The sequence below is a fragment of the Amblyomma mixtum genome, chromosome 4 (assembly GCF_055824585.1).
Source record: "Amblyomma mixtum isolate Tamu chromosome 4, ASM5582458v1, whole genome shotgun sequence".
In the NCBI taxonomy this organism is placed as follows: domain Eukaryota; kingdom Metazoa; phylum Arthropoda; class Arachnida; order Ixodida; family Ixodidae; genus Amblyomma; species Amblyomma mixtum.
In genome coordinates, this window is record NC_143015.1 from 119,638,294 (window position 1) to 119,657,783 (window position 19,490).

Genomic DNA, 19,490 nt, shown 5'->3' on the forward strand with positions numbered 1-19,490 from the left:
TCCTCGCTTCTTCAGCCTGGTTGACATGACAAGTGTTTTGCCCTGTAAGTTATCACGTGGTTCACGCGTTATGTTCTGCTCCTCCAGTAATACTAAAATTCAACCAGTCGTAATTGGCCATTGATCGCTCGTCATCCCAAAACACCTATACAATATTAGAAATGCATTCGGGAAGAACATATAGTTTAGGACGCTTATAGTCTTCAAAACACACACAGTGAAATACTCAAGCCTTTTAGCTTTTCGTTTCTGCTGAAAGGCCACCAGTTCGGCTATGAGTTCAACCTGTGAGATCGTGTTCACTAAAAAAATGTCATCCCACTGCTTGCTAGGCAGCTTTAATGTTTATACTTCCGGTCGGCAAAATATAACTGATTAAAATCATGAGGGAATGCAAAGTAGTTTATTATGTGCGTATGCAGCCCTTTTTATTTGGCTCTCGGAACTTCCGAGTTTCTCTTTGCGCACACGAGATCACTGTCCAAAGGAAGGTCCTGGCGAGCACTACTCTTAATCACTTCCTTCTGGGTTAAAAAGAACCACTTTCTGCAAGCCGAAGCCGAACTAGGGGGTCTACCAAACTGTGGTTTCAGAACCTTTGTCGGCCAGTTTCTTATCGGTCTAGTAGCAGTCTACTTGCTCAGAGTGAGCAGTATATCTCAAGCGTTACTGTGGAACGGGACAGGCCGGGCCCGGGCTGGGCTTCACTCCGGGATTCACGGGCCGGGCCGGGCTCGCTAGAGTGATAATTTAGCGAGCCTGGGCCGGGCCCGGGCTTCAAGCCGCGGGCCTGGGCCTGGCTCGGGCTTCAGGTCTCGGGGCCGGGCTTGGGCCTCAGATTGAGGCCCGTGCAGTGCTCTAGTTGATGCACTGACATTCTCCAAATATATTTAGCATCCTTAAAGGGGCTGCGAAACACTGCTTGGGGGGATACCGGCTATACCTCAGGTGGGTTCTTTATGCCACACAGATGCTGACCTAAAAAGAATTACAGGAATCGATGCACAGGAGCGGAAGTTATTCAGAGAAGAAATTTCAAAATACAAGCAAACAAAACGCTGCCCTCAACTCGATTTTGGCGGGCTTCCCACTCCTATTTCGCTCTCCCAATGACGGCACCTGGTGCAACCAATCAAAACAGCCAGCCAGAGCACGTCGCGGAAGTTTGTACTCGATGGTTGCCTGCTCTCTGTAACTCGTTCTTGCTGAGACTGGCAGCGTCGTTTCCATGCCAGAGCCCCTGGTGGCGTATTTTTATTTTACTTGCTTTGCAGGGCTTTTATCTAAGACAAACAAGTTGTTTTTGTTGATCTAATATAAAACGCAGACAGGTGACAAAATGTGTCTCTATTTATTCACACAATTTGCAGTATATTTACTGTTTGTCCGATCATCAAGCTCGCGCCAGGTGATGTCATATCCGCTGCTAAAAACCCGCCACTGTGTGGTGACTCCATCAGAGCCATGAAGTTGTTTTTGGGAGGACATTACAGTATTAAAAAACGGAATATATGCGGGGTTACCGACGCTAATAGCACCATTATAACTCACTTTATGCAATCAACAGGTAAAACAGTTAACTAAGATTGTGTTTCTGGGCCCCTTAATGTTACATTCAATTTTAAGATTTACCCAAAGGAATGGTTGATGCATTGACATTCTCCAAATATGTTTAGCATTCTTAATGTTATATTCAATTTTCTAATGCACTCATTATCGTCATGTCAAATTGGTTACGGAATAAAAAAAATTTGCAATTCAAAAATTTTGTCACTGCATAAATTATTTATCAAAAAACATAGTGTAACAAACCACATGAAAATCAATGAAGCCATTGTCCTGCTATGCTTTCTTCAAACACTGCCGACGTGTAAAAAAAAAACACTTTTTGAGAAAAGTAGCATTTTCACGGAGATTTCAGCAGGTTTTGTTCAACCTACGGTCACACAAAAACTTTTTTTTCAACTGTTCGCGGCTGTTTGTGGGGAAACTTTTTCGGGGTATAATTTGAAAGACGTACATTATAGACACAAAATATGGGGCTTTGTAAAATTAATTTTTTTTTTCCCTGAGAATTTCGTGATTTGAAAGCCGCACCCCCAGCCTCTTAAAGCAAGTTTGCAGGGATAAGGTGGTTGCAGGTAATACAGAACGGGGCTGTTTGGAAGGATATAAGGCAGAGGACTTATAGTCCTGCAGTGGGGGTAGTCAAGTTGAGCAAGGAACGTTATAAAGAAGAATCGCTATAGCAGGCGCGGTAAAACCTTTACAATACAGTTAATGAAGTGGGCGCCGCAGATCCTGCCTGCTCTTCCCGGTTGCCACTTTGCTTTTCTTGTAACACCCTTTTCTCCCATTTTCATTGTTAAAAAAGAAGGAGGAAATGGTATTTGTGCGATCAGTGCATTGCACACAGTAACAGCTCAATAGAAGCGAGTGAAGTTGAGGTAACAAGGGCTAATCCGTGCAAACTGCAGCCGAAATTTTCGCCAACTCAGCCATACTACGCCAGCCTCAACTGCAGCAGTAAGTCATAGAAAGATTTCCAGGGTTTCGAGACCGATTCAGTATCTTCCACCAGCAAATTTCAAGCACGACAGTGCGTTGTTGCGTTCGGCCACATGGCATAGGCTGCTAGTGTGACCACTTGCCAGGATCTCCAACGTTGGTGGTCTCACTGGTATTTTGCATGCGCCTGAGTTCTAAGAAAAGCATTTGTGTTTCTTGCAGCATTCCTTCCAGTTCTGTGTTCAATTTCGCATTTTCAGACAACAGTTGCCACAGTTACTATATGCGAAGGTTTTCGGCTTCCCGATGCAAGGAAACTCGACACATTACTTAAACCGACTCATCCGCATTTTCTGACTATCTTGGCATTGGAAAACGTCATGCCATAGTCGAATGCTTTTAGAAATGCTTTTAGAATGTGCTTTTAGAAAAGCACACTTGTAACTGCTTGGGGACAGGCAGATTTAGTGTCCATGGGAAATGAAGCAGAGCTTCTGGAGCGAGGAGTATTTCTGGGGGCAAGAGCGACCCTGCCAGGCCAGCGGAAAATTAAGCTGGACTGCAATTATAGCTCCTATACTGTGTGTGCTCTTCCCTACAGAAGCCTCTGCCCATACAAAGAAATTTTTAAACAGTCTATAGAGTGTCTATAAACGTCTGTCTATAAAGTCTATAGACTGTCTATAGACAAAAGTCCATAGGCAGTACAAATGCCATAGACAGTCTACAGACAATTTCAGCTCCAGTGGTGGTGTAGGTGATGAGTACAATTTATTAGGCTAAGCTGCTGATAGCTCTTATTGTAAGTACCATATTAGTTCTACCTTTTTCGTCAAACATGCAAACATTCATTGGATAAATTGGGTGCAGTTCGGCGGACCAATTGGATGCAATGGGTAAGATCAATTGGGCTCACCAATTGGAAACCCAATGGTCCAATTGGATAGTCCATTTGGACCATACAATTGGAACACCATTCCAATTGAAACCAATTGGAAACTGAACTCGTCCAATTGGAACCCATTGGAAATCCAATTGGTTCCAATGGTTTTTTTTGACTGGGTATAGACTATGAATAGACTAAAAGCAATGTCTATAGGAAGTCAATAGAGTCAATAAGAAGTCTATAGACTGTCTATAGACCGTTTTTATAAAGGACCCGCCAGCGGAAAAAAAGAAGCGATGATATTGCGAAACTGGATCTGGCAACACCGCACCTGCAGTTTCCGGTGGCCATGTTGGCTCTACACACGCGCGTCCACGCACAGACCACAAATGGTATCTCATGATGTTGAGAAGGCTGTAGTGAGTGCAGGAAGCGTCAGCAGCCATCACCTCCGCTCCGCCATATTTGTGACCAACAATGGCTCTCGCCTACCTAAGCCACTGACGAGGAAGCTGAAGACTAGGCCTACCTGGCTGTGTATCGGATTTTCTTGTCTTCTGTCTCGCTACAATATTTCTCCCATTTTTCCTGTGCTTCCCTGTCCACTAGCGTCGACCATCAAAGGGCTGCTTTGTCTCACATGCAACTTAAAAATGGTTTTCTCTTCGTTTTCCTGGTTCAAAGTGCCCTGTTTTTTTTCTATCTTATCTTGCTTCTGGCCTGCCCTATATGACCTATAAATCCAGTCATCTTTGGAAACTTACGTGTTTGATGCCCGCGTATGGCTCACTGTGGACATGTTTACAGTTCAGGAACAACTTGGGGTCGTTGTGTCCAACGTTCTTGTAGTTTTCAAGTTCGTAAGTGTAAGACGACACTGACACAGACAGTGCCAGAGCAGCAGGAACCTCCAGACTTGCCAGTTTACGGATGGCATCCACTGCCTGGCCCTGCAAATTGTGCGAGAAAACGTCGTGAAGGTGATTTGTCATGAGAACATCCCCTTTGGGAGGGCTAGCAAAGGAGCAACAACAGTGTGGTGTATAATGTCACGAAATTAGAGCTTTTCCAGCAAACCTGCACAACTGACCGCTATCACCTTCTAAAGCCACTTGACGGCTGTATTTTACGAACGCACAAAAGGATTCCGTACTCATACCGACTAAAATAACCCCCTGGAAATAAACATTAGTTTGTAGACTGGGTACTCATCAAAATCTCAAATTATCCTCAGCACACATATCACAATGGTTGTTGAAGGTACTAGGACAGATGCGTACGACTCTGCGTATGACTACTCCTAGAAGCATACAGCTCTAGATATAATAAAGGAGTAATTAGTCATTAGTGTCTATCCAAGTGCAACCATCCGTCTAACAGTAGGGCCATTTTTTTTTGCCTACACTGGCTACGCTAGTAGTGTAGCAAGTGAAATATATATATATATTTTTTTGCCAGTACGGCTGCTTGCTACTTCACCGACCATCGGGCCGTATTTGTGGCAATTGAGAAACAACAAGATGAAGACTTTGAAAATAAATGCGTTACATTTTAAAGATGTCTATTCTTTAGTGAAAACATAAATTACCGATACGTAACAACAAAACCTAAACACTGAGACGTACCAAGCTAAACGATAAAGATGTAACCGTAGAGATAACCGAGCTAAACAATAAGATTAACCGTACCTATCGCTACGTACATCCAGGCATAACTGAGTTAAGCCACAGGCAATTTTTTTACTTAATTTTCAAAGCCTACTGTGAAGTATTGTTTCGTTGTTTCATATATTTTTTTATTTTTCACCTCAGATTATTGCGTATGCAGTGGAATATGGTATTCTGTTGGCTTATCACAGATAGCCCTTTTGGCAGTTTTGAATTTTGGGCCTTCTACTGGAAACATACCTTGAAAACATGCAGTTGACTGACAAGATCAAATAAAAATATTTCAATGTTGACCGCCTCTGTATACCTGTTTACGCAAGCAGGCGCACGTGACAACAACTGGAAGCGGGCACCTACCATTGTCTGCACGTAATCGCCGTCTGTCTCCAAGGCGTAGATATTATTTGGCCCATATGATTTTCTGATCGTTCCATACCCGAGTGTAAGAACAAGGTGGCCGTGCACGACGATGACGTCCGGCATGTGCAGCTCTCTGAAAGAAACAGTGATCTATTTTATTTCTACCAAATATGTGAGCGTCAACCCGTGTGGAGCGTAACACTTTGCGTTTGTGGGCGTTGCATGGTTAGTATAGAGGGTGGCGGACAGTTCCAAGAATTCCAAACACTGGTGACATCTGGGTAAAATATTTAGTCAATTTAAATACACCAGTGAGCAATATTTACGGAATTAATAATGGCATCACTGAATATATTGCAACGGATAATCTCCGTGAAGACGACGTAGAGGAAGTGCCCGATGTGTGCGCGCTTGCCGCTCGGGGCTGGCTGTACGTGATCTGTACCCTGTGCTCCGGTCGTCCTTGTGCCGACATAGACTTCGGGCCACGTATGAATATTATCAGTTTTGTCTTTTTTTTTCAAGAAAGAAAGTACTGATAAACACATATATTAGTTCACAGAGTGAACATCAGTGGTCTCACGATGGGGAGATTCTCTCTTAAAGGGCACCTCTGGGGGGGAGGGGGGGATTACCATATTTTAATGAAACTTATACACACTAATTGCACGTTTAGTTCCTGATTATTTCCACCATGTTTGGCCGCTGTGCGAGGTTTCATTACTGAGCAAATCAACTTTAAAGCTTGCCATTTAGGTGAATAGTTGGAATGATTTCTACGAGCAACACATTTTCGACTAGACAAACATTCCATAAGCAAGTTAATGTCTGCTCCCCGCTTCAGTGATGAAATTTTAAGGCTTTTAATAGGCAGTCTCAGAGATTCTATAAAACAGCTCATCATTTCCAGTCGCTGCTTCAGTGACTCACCACAACTGCTTTTCTTGTAGAATTGTCCCTGGCCATGGACTGAGTTTCGGTTTCCTCTCTTCACTGCTTCAACACGGCTCCACTCGGTTCTTTAGAAAAGCTTGTTTTGCTGTAGTGGCTATCAGCTCAGAATGCTAAAAATAGCCTCGGAGTCGCCCAGCAAGGCTTAAAGGCATAGAAACCGATGAGCTATCGCAAAGAGAGCTGGGCGAAGACCAGGTAACACAAAATGAGTGCCAGCTGCGTCGAATATTACGGCTTTACGGGCATATTTTCATGAGAAACTCCTTGCGGGGTTGAAATGCACTGGAGGGATAAAGTGACACGCAAGTTCGGAACAGGGACCAGTAACTGCAGGATGTGAGGAGATTGGACAGGCTAACCACTAGGCCAGTGGGACAACTGGGGCATACGTGACCAACTAGCCACGGGACAAGTGCTTATGGTGGTTCTGCCCCTACGTTTAAAATTCAGATTTCTATGCGCAACACACTGTGCATGAGCTTACTCACATATGCATACACAGTCATCTCGTGCCCCTTTTACAGATCGCGCATGAACCACCCATGCGGAGTGTGGGCTCAACTCTGACTGAAGGAAACCTTGGAGGGCACCAAGTTACCATTAGCAGTGACATTGCGATAGCATAAGAACCTTGTTATAAGCTGACATGCATGACCACACATACCATATAAGTGGGGATACCCTCTTTTCATATTGACACCTGCCAACCATGGTCAGTGTTAAGTCACGGCTGGCTTTTCTTTGTAATGCCATTGACCGCCTGCCAAGGTATTGCTTTCCATCTTGCAGGTGGCAGTGTGTGACACTGCCAATGGGACATGAGGCTCTAATGCTACCGCATAATGAAGTGAAGCGCTGCCGAAGCAAGAAGAGAAACCGAATGTAGGGCCTTGAGGACTGTGCGGTTTATTTTGTTCATTTAATCATCAAGCCTGCATTACGAGATTGGTGTTCCATGAGCAGATATGACGAGGTGGTCATCCATCAGCATGACTTCACCCACTGCCGGGAAAAGACCTCTCCCATGTCTCTCCAATAAACCCTGCCCAGTGCCAGCTGCGGCCACCACAAAGTTTTTAATCTTGTCCGCCCACCTGACTTTCTACAGCCCCTTGCTACGCATCCCTTTCCTTTCCAGTCTGTTACCCTTAAGAACTATGGGTTATCTTGCCTTCACATTACATTCCCTGCCAAAGCCCAATTCTTCCTCACTCCACGCCATTCTCATTCTTCTAGTTACTTCCCACTCATGATCCGGACCTGCGGTGACTACCTGCCCTTACTAGACGCATTCCCTTACCACTTCCAGCACCTCGCTACCAATCGTAAACAGCTCTTCCATTCTGAGACTGTTAAACATTACTTTGGGTTTCTGTATGTTCATTTTAAGACTCACCATTCTGCTCTGCCTGTATAACTCATTGATCATGCTTTGCAGTTCATCTCTTGAGTGACTTAGTAAGGCAACATCATCAGCAGATAGCAGATTACTTATAGGTATTCTCCATTAACTCTTAGCCCCAACTGTTCGAAATCCAGGCCTCGGAAAATCTTCTCTAAACAGGCGGTGAATAGCAGTGTCGAGATCGTGTCTCTCTGCCCGGCACCCGTCCTTATTGCAATTTTTTTGCTGACATTACAGAGGACAAAGGTAGCTAGCTATACATTCATAGATATCTTCCGGTATTTTCACATAAGACTCTTCTACATCTCAATTCTGCAAAGCCTGTATGACTGGTGAGGTTTTCATTGAATCAAATGTTTTCTTGTAATAAATGAAGGCTATATACAAGGGTTGGTTATATAGTTTTCTATCTGGCATGTCTTGCCTGGTTTAGGAATCATACCACCTGAGCGGTTTTCCATTGCTTTGGTAGTTTTCTCTCTTCTGGGAACCTCTACATAAAGGTGATTACTGCAGTTATGTAGTTATCGTTAAGATTACGAAGCATCTTATTGCTGCTACCACCATCTGGAACTGCGGCTGATTTGGTTTTGAGCATGGCGATCTCCGCCCGGACTTCTGCTTCGCCACTGGACTCGTCTAGCTTCGAATTGCGTATGCCTTCATAGCCAGGGAGGCGTTCTTTAGTAGTGTCCCCTATGTACCTCCCCTGTATTTCCTTCATTAGATCTCCTCCGTACCTTTGTAAAAGGGCTGATTTTTATGAAAGTTCTATCGCTGCGCTCTTTTGCAGCCCTGTGGATCCAGCAGCTAGCGAAGTAGACTCCTCGTCCTAGCTAGGCCTATATTTCCTTCCTTCTTATCATAGGTGGACTTCCAGTTCTGCCTGGTTAGTTTGAGCGCGTGACCTTCTATTTCTTTGTTGAGCTAGCGATCCTTCTCCTGAGATTACAATTCCATTTTTGCCTCCGGAGCCATTTTTCCATGCCCAGCTTGGCTTCCCACATAGGCGGCTATCCGTTATCTCTAGTGCAGAGTCCTCCGTTATCTCCTTAGTAGCACTCCTGGCCAAGTTTCTTAGCCCAGTCATCAATATCCCTGTTCTCAGTTACTTCCGTCTGGCTTCTTATTGCACGAAAGGCATCCCATTCAACCAAAAACTGGTTTCTGCTTTTTCTCCTGGCAGAGCCTGTGCTCACCACTGTTTCGAGAATAAGGTGGTCGCTACCTAGATTTTCCTCGGTGTTAACCAAGGTTACATAGTCCACATTTTTGACAAACGTGAGGTCGTCGGGTGATCTGTCTACTCTGGCTGACGCTATTCCCCGTTCTAGTGGGGGTCTGGATTTCAGTCATTCAGGTGAGCCCCTCTTGTTGTGCATCCAGCAATGCAGAGTTCCGTTAACGCCCTCTTTTTTATGCCAACCTGCTGCCTGGTGCATTGTGCGGAAAAAATAATCAGTAACAGTGACAGGTTATACAGAGAGTGATAGCCGTCAGTAACAGAGGCTGTGGACCCCCTGCCAGGCTCATATATAGCAAGACGTAGTAGACAGCTGACAGCCAATCCTGGCCCAAACGCCTGTGATAGATCAGGGGCACGTCGGCAACAAGGCCTTTGCACAGCAGATGAATGGAGGTGTACCCGGCTAAGGCATATATTACAACTGTTTTCCATGGAGAAGGTGCATGGCCCGCTGTTTCTGCAATAAAACCTGTTAACAGGGAATGGAACTCTTGTGCTCGAACTCCCACTAACCCAACCCAGTTAGGGGCGCAGAGCGCGGGACCTGTGCACGCACCTCATGGCATCCACGGCATCTGGCAGCGATGTTGTGTCCTTTTCGTTCCAGGCGACTACCGTGTAGCTCTGTCGGCCGTCCCGCTCCATCAGGGGAGCCACCAATTTCTTCGCCTTCTGTACGCGAAATGTGGAGGTGAAGTCTCTTGTTACTAAATACCAGCGAAGAGCCTTGGGCGTTCCAAAATTGGCATGAATTAAGTACAACGGCAGCACTTTTCTGTGCGGGGTTTCTGTGCGGGGTCGGCTCTGCCAAGCTGTCAATGGACAGCTTTTACTCCGGGCTCCCCGTCATCATGTACCGCATGGTGGTCGAATAAAGATTATTATTATTATTACATCACAATTTCTGCATCTCGTACAGGCACAAAAAAATACCGCAGCAACTGAACATCAACCGAACGGAACAGCCACAACACCAACGGAACATCAAGTGCTTAGCCCGATGTGAGCGGCATCACTTGTGTGAGCGGAGCCCTGCTACTAGCCGCTAAAGCCCCTAGATAATCTGGTCTAGGGACTTCACCAGCCACCGCTGATTGGTTGATTCCGCGGTTCGCATCTCGCGGTGTCGTAATTTTGACGTCAAGCTCTCAAACCTGACAGCAGTACAGATTACGGCTCCAGTGCGCGATGCAGGTGTAATGCGGTGAGCCGTAGTATACCTGCATCGCGCGATCAGTAGCTGCGCATGAAGTTCCTTCTCTGTACGTTTGTGTGCACAGTTGCAATTACAGTTACAGTCCATAGCTCAAAATATGGGCTCCACAAAAGGTAAAAGATGGGCATCTCGGTAGTTAGCGGAGCGCGGCCCTTCAGCATCGCTCTTGCCGCTGCTTACAACTGCTTCCACCGTGCAGCACAAACAACCTCATACTCGGATTATGCGGTTTGTTGTCTCACTTAAACAAAACCAGCCATATTCTCAGTTCAAGAACGCCGCAAAACACCAATCTTCAGGGAAGCGTTCACAAACACCGCGTGGTACCTGCTGCATCACCTTCGTCCGCACAGCCCAAGATGGCGCCAGTGCTTGGCTTTTAGGCATGGCTTATACGGGGCGCCACCATCAAAGTAAGATGGCGGCAACCAGGTGTCGAATGAAGGATCGTAATGCACGCGGTGGTGGTGTATTAACACTTGTTCATAGCAGTTTAAGAAGTAAGTTGGTTAAAGGGGCACCGCGATGATTTCCTCAGTGCCGAATAATCCATTAAATAGATTCATCATGAGTTCCAGAGACCAGTGCAAAAAGAATTATTGAAATTGGAGCATGCAAACGAAAGTTATTCCACTTTGAAAATTCAAAATTGAAAGATCAGACGAAAACGCGTTTCACTTGCCCATTTCACTCACCCAGCACTGAGATTGGGCGCTACCAATCAGAACCGCGCCTAGCGCACACGCAGCGGAAGCGTGCATGCAATTGTCGCTTTGTGGGAGCTGTCGACAGCCGCACATCTTGACGGCGTCTTCCCCCCGTGCACGCGGCGCCGTAGACAGGGAAGGGGTGACAACAAAGGAAGGTCCCCAATGTTTGCTTTTTGGTTGGACTGGAAGGCTATCGGCAGTACCCCCCCCCCCCCCCCCCCCCCCCCGAACTCGCCTCCCGTCTTCCGCCCGGCCTTTCTCTTCACATTTTTGGGCAAGGTGTGTCGACTAGCTTTTTTTTCGCTGCCGTCTTGGTATGGTCACGGCCGGTCTCGATGATGATGATGATGAAAAGCCTTTATTTAATAAAAGAGGTGAGGCTTTCTTAAAGAGCCCCGCAATGGGTGGAGTCCCTATTCCGGGACCCCATTGGTCGAAGCCGCCAGCTTAGCCCTCTTGACCAAAGCCTTTTGGGCCTGAAGGTCCGAGCAGCCAAGCAGGGCCGCCTCCCATTCCTCTCTGGTCCGGTCTCGACGCGCGCGCTTTCTGGTCTGAGCCAACGTTTTTTGAAGAGCGTTGGCCCCCACGAAGGTTTGAAGCGGAATGAAAAGTGTCACCCCAGGCGCTATTCTTGTTAGTTTTCATTCGCTTTCGCTACTTCTTTCCAGTTTTTGTGGGATGCGAAAAGCATTCAATAATCACAGGCATAATATTTTGGATCCATTTCGCGAGTATAAAGGAACGATATGCAAACTGGACGCCCAACCAATCAGAAAGGCAGTGCCCAATATAGATGGCACCTCATTTCCGCAGTCGACAGTTTCAACCTTTATTTCCAGTTGATGCTTTCTGATCATAATAATACACAGATGGTCTTTCAGTCTCCAAGCATCCTGACCAGAATGAATGACACCGAAATTTCTTTCATACTTGAAATCGTGAATGAAATGATTGAAATCATGCTTTTATTACAGAAAATTAAAGTTATATCAGCATCAGGGCCTGACAACATTTCCAATTAGTACATTTTAAAAAATCGTGCTGCTGCACTTGCCCCATATCTAGTTGAATTGTTTCAACAATCTTTGTAAAGCGATTTACCTCTTGACTGCAAAACTGCTAATGTCGTTTTAATGCATAAAAGTGGTGATAAAAATAAAACATGTATGTAACTATCGATCCGTATCTCTGTCAAGCGTGCCTTGCAAAACACTCGAGCATGTCACATATCCTCGCTTAATTAGCCACCTACAAAACAATAACTTTTTTTGTTCGACACAACTTGGATTTAGGTCTGGTTTCTCATGTGAAACAACTCATAGAATTCACAAATGACATTGCAGTTTCCTTATATTCCGCTCGTAAGGTCGATTGTATTTTTCTAGATTTTCAAAACGCGTTCGATTTAATTGCTCACAGCCTATTACTATAGAAGGTTTAATTATCCCTACTTACCTACTAACCTGGATAAAAGCGTATCTTATGGGAAGAAAACGGTGCTTAGTTTATGACCAAATGGTTTAGGGGAATCCCCCAAGGTGGAGTAGATTTGTAATAAGGGAGTAATTACTCATTGACGTCCACCCGAGCGCAGCCATACGGCTACAAAGGAAAGCTATACAGCTTTCTCAGAAACTTCGTAGTTAAAGAAAAATTCGTCCTGGTCCGGGGATCGAACCCGGGACCACCGCTTCACCGGAGCAGTCGCTCTACCAACTGAGCTAACCGGGACGGATGATGGAACCAGTTCAGCAAGTGTGGGCGTGACTTCAAGTATTCCGTAGAGATCGGTTTTAGGTCCTCTTCTTTTTCGGACATTTATAAATGATCTCACTAGCAACAATTCGAGCCAAATCAGACTTCTGCAGACAACTGCTGTACCTACCGCAACATTTCTTTGTTAAGCAGATTCAGCAACTTTACAACATGACCTCAACTCCGTGTTCTCTTGGAGCAAAAAACGGAATATGGCGCTAAATCTCTCCAAGTGTAATCTCATCCAGTTTACAAAAAAAGAAAAAATTTCTCTAAGCAGACTATTTTCTTGGCAGCGCAGGCATATCTACTGTTTCAACTTGTCAGTACTTGGGAGTCTTTTCTTGACTAACCTTTCATGAAATACGCACGTAAATTGTATATCGGCTAAAGCCAGCCGCACATTAAACTTCCTCCGACAAAACTTAAGGGATGCTCCACTTATACTGAAATAGACCTTCTGTCCAAAGTATGTCCAATACTTGAATACGCTTGCACCGCTTGGGTCCCGCATGCAAAACAGAATATTGACCAACTGCAGCGCGTCCAAAAATGGGCTGTGAGGTTTGTCTCTGGCAATTTTAATCTCCAAAAAAGCTCTTATGGTTTGTGCAACAAGTTGGGGTGGCTGTTACTTGAATAGAGGAGAAAATAAGTGATACTCTCTTTCTTTTATAATGTGCTTAATAGTAAGACTGGTATTCCAAAAGCTAAATACACACATGAGCCATGCTACAGTTCCGCCCGCACCAACCACCCACTAAATGTGCGCGAGTACAAATCCCGAATCAACACACAACTAGTTTTTTCTACGAGCAATACACAATTGGAACAGTCTACCTGCACAAATTGCTGCAACCCCTCCAACATCTTTTTACACCGCTTTGCAAAACCACCTGTTAATATGACTGTTAATATCAGTGTAGCGATATTTCTTGTCCTAGTGTATTTTTTTTATTTATTGTTCATTCTCAAAGTTGCCGTCTTGCTAAAACAGTGCTGTATTTTGAAAAGTTATTTTCTCCACGTCTGTCGTGCGCATTTGTCTTGGGTTTTTATACATCTGTTGCTTTTATGATTTTTCTCCCCTACAACATTGCCCCAGAAAGGGCGCTGTAACTATTTTGCCTAAATTGTATAAATAAAAAATACTTGGCCACTGCCTTTGCATCCTTTTGGGAGGATGAAAGGGTGCAAGTTACCGACACAGATATACACCCTTAAGGGCGCAAATCTTTTTGCAGTGCAAACTGGCGTAAATTGACTATTTGCGGTGCCAAAAAAAAAAGAAAACCTCCCCAAAAAAGAAGACGTGTAATGTACGTTGTGCTTTAATTTCGACAACCAGAGTGCGTGACAATTCACGGTGGGCCAATGGGAGCCCCTCACTTCTAACGTCATGCAATCCCTGCAGCACAGTAAGGCAAAAAACATGCAAGCAACCAGCAGCAGGCATTGCCACTAGCCGCAGGGGTGAGAGTTTTGAAAAACCAAAATTTGTAGTTTTTTTACTCGCTTTTGAGGACTTGTACATGGCATGATGGCTCAATAGTCCTTGCTTGACATAATGAACGCATTATTTAGCCACCTTCAAAGCCTTTTCATGGTCCCTTTAAAGTGCAGTTTCTCCCGTAACTACTCTAGCCAGCAGTGCTTAATCCCCTTGGTTGAATGGGCGGCAAAGTATGCTGGAGATGAAGCGTCATTCCACGTTACTAGGTGCTCTAAATATTTCTGCTTCAGTTCATAGAATTTAAGAAAGTATTGCCATTATTTGTTTATTGCATTTGAAACCGCGTCTTATAACTACTAGGTGCAACTAGATAGAAGCCACTCGGATAACGATGTACAGATGTTATTAATGGCGAACAGCTCACTAACCTCCGACTTGCTGATGTGGCCACTGTACTAAGTAACGGTGATTTATTAAGGTGGACTATTGAGGACCTGGACGCAGAAAATACCGCGAACGGGTTATAGTGCATTTGCCACACAGCCAAGTTTTTAGCAGCAGCGTACACCGGCATCCTTCAACAGAGCACAAGTACAGACAAGTACAAATGTTTGCGTAAAAGTTTCTCCTATGGAAGTCTGCACTGCACAGGTTTCTGCAGTGTACAGTGCATATGCAGATTATAGAGGTGTAACACGGTGGTCCCACGCACGATTGCATATGTACACACACGCACATACTAAGCCATCCTGCATCTCTTCCCTTTCATTTTTTTTCACTATCCATATCTCAGATACCGGTCACGAGTGAGACCACTGGCGTGCCTTTCACTTCCCAGCAACCTCCTGCTGCGTGACTATCAGGCCTATGGCGTCAAAATTTGGAGGTCGATGCAGTCTTCAAATCTGATAATGACACTTGAGTGAACAATGGAGAGGGAAATGATAAGTGTAGCATTAAGAGGGAGAATGAACAATGCCAATTGGAGAACTGTATTCTTGTCATTGCTATCCTAGCGGAAATGAAGAGGTGGGAATCGACTTGGAAGGGGCACAGCAGATCAGTACCTGTAGAGAAGCCTTTATCTTTCAGTGGATGCTAAACCGGCAGACAACAGTAATGCGATGAGTAATCATGCTATTAGTGAACTTCTTTGATCCTTCTTACCAGGCACTCCTCATGCTTTCCTACAGCCTTTCAGGCAAGAACCACAGCCCGTTGATATAAGCAAGAAGAAAAGGCACTTACGCTCAGAGCAGTCAGGATGTTTCTGACTTCGCTGTATCCTTCCCCGAGGCCAACGTCAACGAACCCATAGTGGTAGAACCGTTTGTCCCAGAAATACGAAGCACTGGCCGGCGCCTCCTCGTGGTCGAAATCCCTCAGTACGGAAGAGATAGACCTGCAGTACACAGGAAGGGTCCCTGTTAGCCCAAACGGGGCAACTGCATTTAAAAAGTAGTGTGACGTAAGCACGTACAGTCTTTGTCAAAAGTAACCAAGTTGTCCTGTGTACTTCTCCTCCTTGTGAATGCGTCTTTTTTGCTGGTTTTCTACATACCATGCACCAACTGGCCCAACAAGCTACGCTTCTTCAGTAACCAGGCTGCATGGTTTGCTTCTAGCTCGTACAGGGGAGCCCTTACAGCTTCCCTGAAGCTTAAGTGGTCGTTAAAGGTAAGGATTGGGGGCCTTCTTACCTTCCAACACCTTGATATCTTTAGGAAAGCCACAAGGGCTCCACTATACAAGCTAGAAGCAAACCATGCAGCCTGGTTACTTTTGACAAAGACGGTACGTGCACTGTAGCTTACACAGCATGAGAGGGTAGGTGCTAACCGAGCACTACGGAACGCCTTAGCCACTTCATCGAGCTCAGTGCGTAAACATCTGTGGCAGTTTCCCGCACTTCGAAGCACGCCGTAAACGTTCACATATTTGGATCAAATCTGGGGATGTTTCGGACAGCATGTTCAATGGCAGCTCCTGAAGCACCCACATTTTTGTTCAACCAGGGAGGCGGTGTTGGTTGTGATCACGTGGGTAGCGAAGCACCTGCGCAAGGGCAACAATGCTGCCTCCCGGGAACATACGGGATATGGCTATTGCTGTTGAACGTGATCTTTCGTGTCAGTTAGATAAGCTGATCTAGGCGAGCTGGACGAGCACAAATATGACTTGCAAGCTTTTGAATACATTTCTCACCCTATGGGAAAACTGTTGCCGTACTCTGTCCTTGTTTGTTTGCTCGCCGCCTCGATGAACTGTAAGTGACTGTTCTCCGGTCGGTCCAGGAAGCCCTTGTTGAAGGGCGTGTAGAGGTGATGGCCGAATGTGTAGTCGCACAAGCCGTCAGGAGGCAGCAGATCGGTCTTTCTGACTCCTACGGAGCACAGCACAGCCTTGGCCAGTGGGGCCTTTCCTGGAAACGGTTGGTATTGGTTTATTTCTGTATATCACCTGTCAGCACTGGCGTCAACTGGGTGTAGACATAAATCTTCTCAAGGAAACTTGTGCAGAGAAAGGTGCAGTTGGCGGCTTTCGAAAAGGTGTAGGAGACGTAGCATGTGCCAACAAGAAACTCCTGCGTTCATCCACTGCGGAAACACATAACATAACAAGGTCATATTACCCAGCATCATCAGTCACATGACCAGATAAGCTGTTTTACTCGGTGGTCAGATGACCTGCAGGTCATGTGACTCATTAGCTCAAAAATGAACCCCATAAAGCATTTACGTTTAACTGCACTTCAATTTATTCGCCATCATGGCATGAATGACCCTAAAGGACCTGAATAAGAGCAGTCAATTGACAGCTTGTCAGAACCACGGCTAGCAGCACAGTAGTTTGGCATTTGGACAGCACCTGCAATCTCAAGGTCATCTCTTTTGGACACCATTTTTAATTGTGAGGCAACAGTAGAATGTTGTAAAATAGTGTTATAGACACATTGATGGGAAAGGTTCGATCATTCGATGCATAGTCAAAACTTGCTCTTAAAATTTCTCCTGCATGCACTCGCACCAAGTAGTTAAGACCGCCACTGAAAATTAATTAGATGTGTTTTTAACAATAAATAGCAGAAAATTACAAGCATATCATGAGGAGGGATCTGCAGATATTGACTGCTACGGCGCAGTCTTACAGTATGCGAAAAAAATACGTTATTAAACAACTTCCCGCTGAGAAAAAGTGTGCTTGTCCAGAATTTCTGGGTATGGTACCACACATGACGACCTAGGTATTAAAGGATTAACTCGACCATATGCATGAACGAAAGGTTATATGAGCATGCCAGGAACGTGAAAAATACCCATGAAGGGGAAGATTATGATGGTTTTCTCACCAGTCGCGGTTTGGCGTGTTCATATACAAGGAACTCTGCCCCTGATCATGAGAGCACTGTTCTCACCAAGTGGTGCAAATAATGAGTCTTAGTTTAAATAGCTGAATCTGAACGCTTCTCTAGACTTGGAGAAGGACTGCGTCAGCATGGCTTCCATTATCCTCTCTGATGCGATGACCTTGTGCGCATGTGGAAATCTTGATGTAGAATCTTGATGTGCAAAAAAAGGCACGGACAAGAGAGACGAAACACACACACAAGCGCTAACTGTCAACCGACTTTATTGGCGGAAGGCCACATCTTATATAGGACAAAAGGTCGGGATGGAAATGATGACAAAAAATTGCTGACGATTCCTAACGCGAAATTTGAGCGCAGCTCATCAGCTGTTCCTGCTTTTCGATAGATTGAGGCAAAGAATTCGAGCAAGACATGTATGTATAATTAGACAACTTGTTATTTTGCATACATTTTCCTTCTTCAAGAAAAACTCCACAAAGAGTGCTGATTGTCATGAAGGAAGCTTTGTGGTCGGAGAAATAGATGGATATATGCACAAATGCCTGGTTCTCAAAGACGAGGTAAGTATTTTGCGAGGTTCTCACAGCCGTGGGAGGCGTTACGAGCGAGAGGAACAGAATGTTCTCCCGCATAATATATGTATCAGCAGCGCGAACACAAAACAGGAAGGAGGAAAAGATAGTACCAGATAATCCAGATAGTACCAGATAGCAGAAGATAATCAAGGTACCCGCAATCCCTCCTTTCTTCTGTAGCAAAAAAAGTCCCGATAGCTACGAGGCATATGAAAGTGAACCCCCGGGTGATACGCGACAGCGGAACAAAAGGGTCGCCGTTCTGCCATACCTGCATCAGATATCGCATAATCTGAAGAAAATTGGTAGAAAAGTAGGCGTAGACGTAGCCTTTTCTGCCCCTCTGCACCTGTCAAGCCTGTGCAACAAAGTTAACAAAAATAGAAAGAACCGTAGCTGCACAACCAGGCACCGAGACTCTATTGTGCCTTGTGCGGAGGGCGTTGTATATTCCATCCATTTAACCTACGGTAAGGCTTACATAGGCCAAACAGGAAGATGTTTGAATGAAAGGTTAATGGAACGTAAGAACGATTTAACTGGGGTGCCATTGAGGAACTTGTCCGCCCATTGCCGGGTATGTGACAACAAAAAGAAATATATTCCTAACTTTAAGAAAGCAACCGTCTTGAGAAAGCATAAAAACCAACTAATGCACGAATTTGTCGAAGCCGCCTGCATCTCAGGGCTCAAGGAAGGTTGCGTAAGCATCCCATCTATCTCATTATCTCAAAAAGAAACCACCTTTCTCTCTGGTTTTATGTGATTTTTCCAGGTTTTTAGAGGCACACTTCACATGTTGCATTTTCTTTCTAGCCGTGTTAATTGTTGGCGCTCATCCTTCGTATCGCTAACCTTCTCACCTCCTTGCCTTTTCTTTCCTCCTCATGCTTTTAGCAAAATTCGCGCCTTCAACCCTGTTTTTCCATTTTTTCCATCTTTTTTGTCATTCGCGCACACGAAACCCTGTTTTTTCCCCATTTCCTTTTTTTCCGCATGTCATTCGTGGTTCATTTCATGGAACTCTGTGTACCAAGCCAAAAAAAAACATTGGATCCAATTGCGATTTCCAGTTGGACCCAACTGTGTCCAAATGGATCCAACTGGAAGCCAAATGGACCCAATTGGACTCAGGAAAACCAATTGGGGAATCCAACTGCTTTCCCTAATTCCAATTGGACTGTCCGGTTGGTTTCTAGACTTCCACTAGAACTAGGGAATCCAGTTGGGGAGTCCAATTGGTTTCTGTACTTCCAATTGGACTCGGGAACCCAACTGGGGAGTCCAACTGGTTTCTGAACTTTCAACTGGACTCGGGAATCCCACTGGGGAGTCCAAATGGTTTCCCTCATTCCAACTGACCAGTCCAATTTGATCTCTCAGCT

At 45.1% G+C, this 19,490-nt stretch overlaps 1 protein-coding gene across 1 annotated transcript in view; it reads right to left on the bottom strand.

Moving 5' to 3' along the window:
* Positions 1-19,490, bottom strand: part of LOC149348074 (uncharacterized) — a 62,896-nt gene that overhangs the window by 16,076 nt on the left and 27,330 nt on the right. The window contains exons 6-10 of the mRNA XM_089541681.1: positions 16,366-16,582; positions 15,409-15,562; positions 9,583-9,698; positions 5,419-5,554; positions 4,159-4,344 (exon numbers count right to left, since the gene is read on the bottom strand). Coding sequence (XP_089397807.1) covers positions 4,159-4,344; positions 5,419-5,554; positions 9,583-9,698; positions 15,409-15,562; positions 16,366-16,582 — 809 coding nt within the window. The remainder of the gene's footprint in view (positions 1-4,158; positions 4,345-5,418; positions 5,555-9,582; positions 9,699-15,408; positions 15,563-16,365; positions 16,583-19,490) is intronic.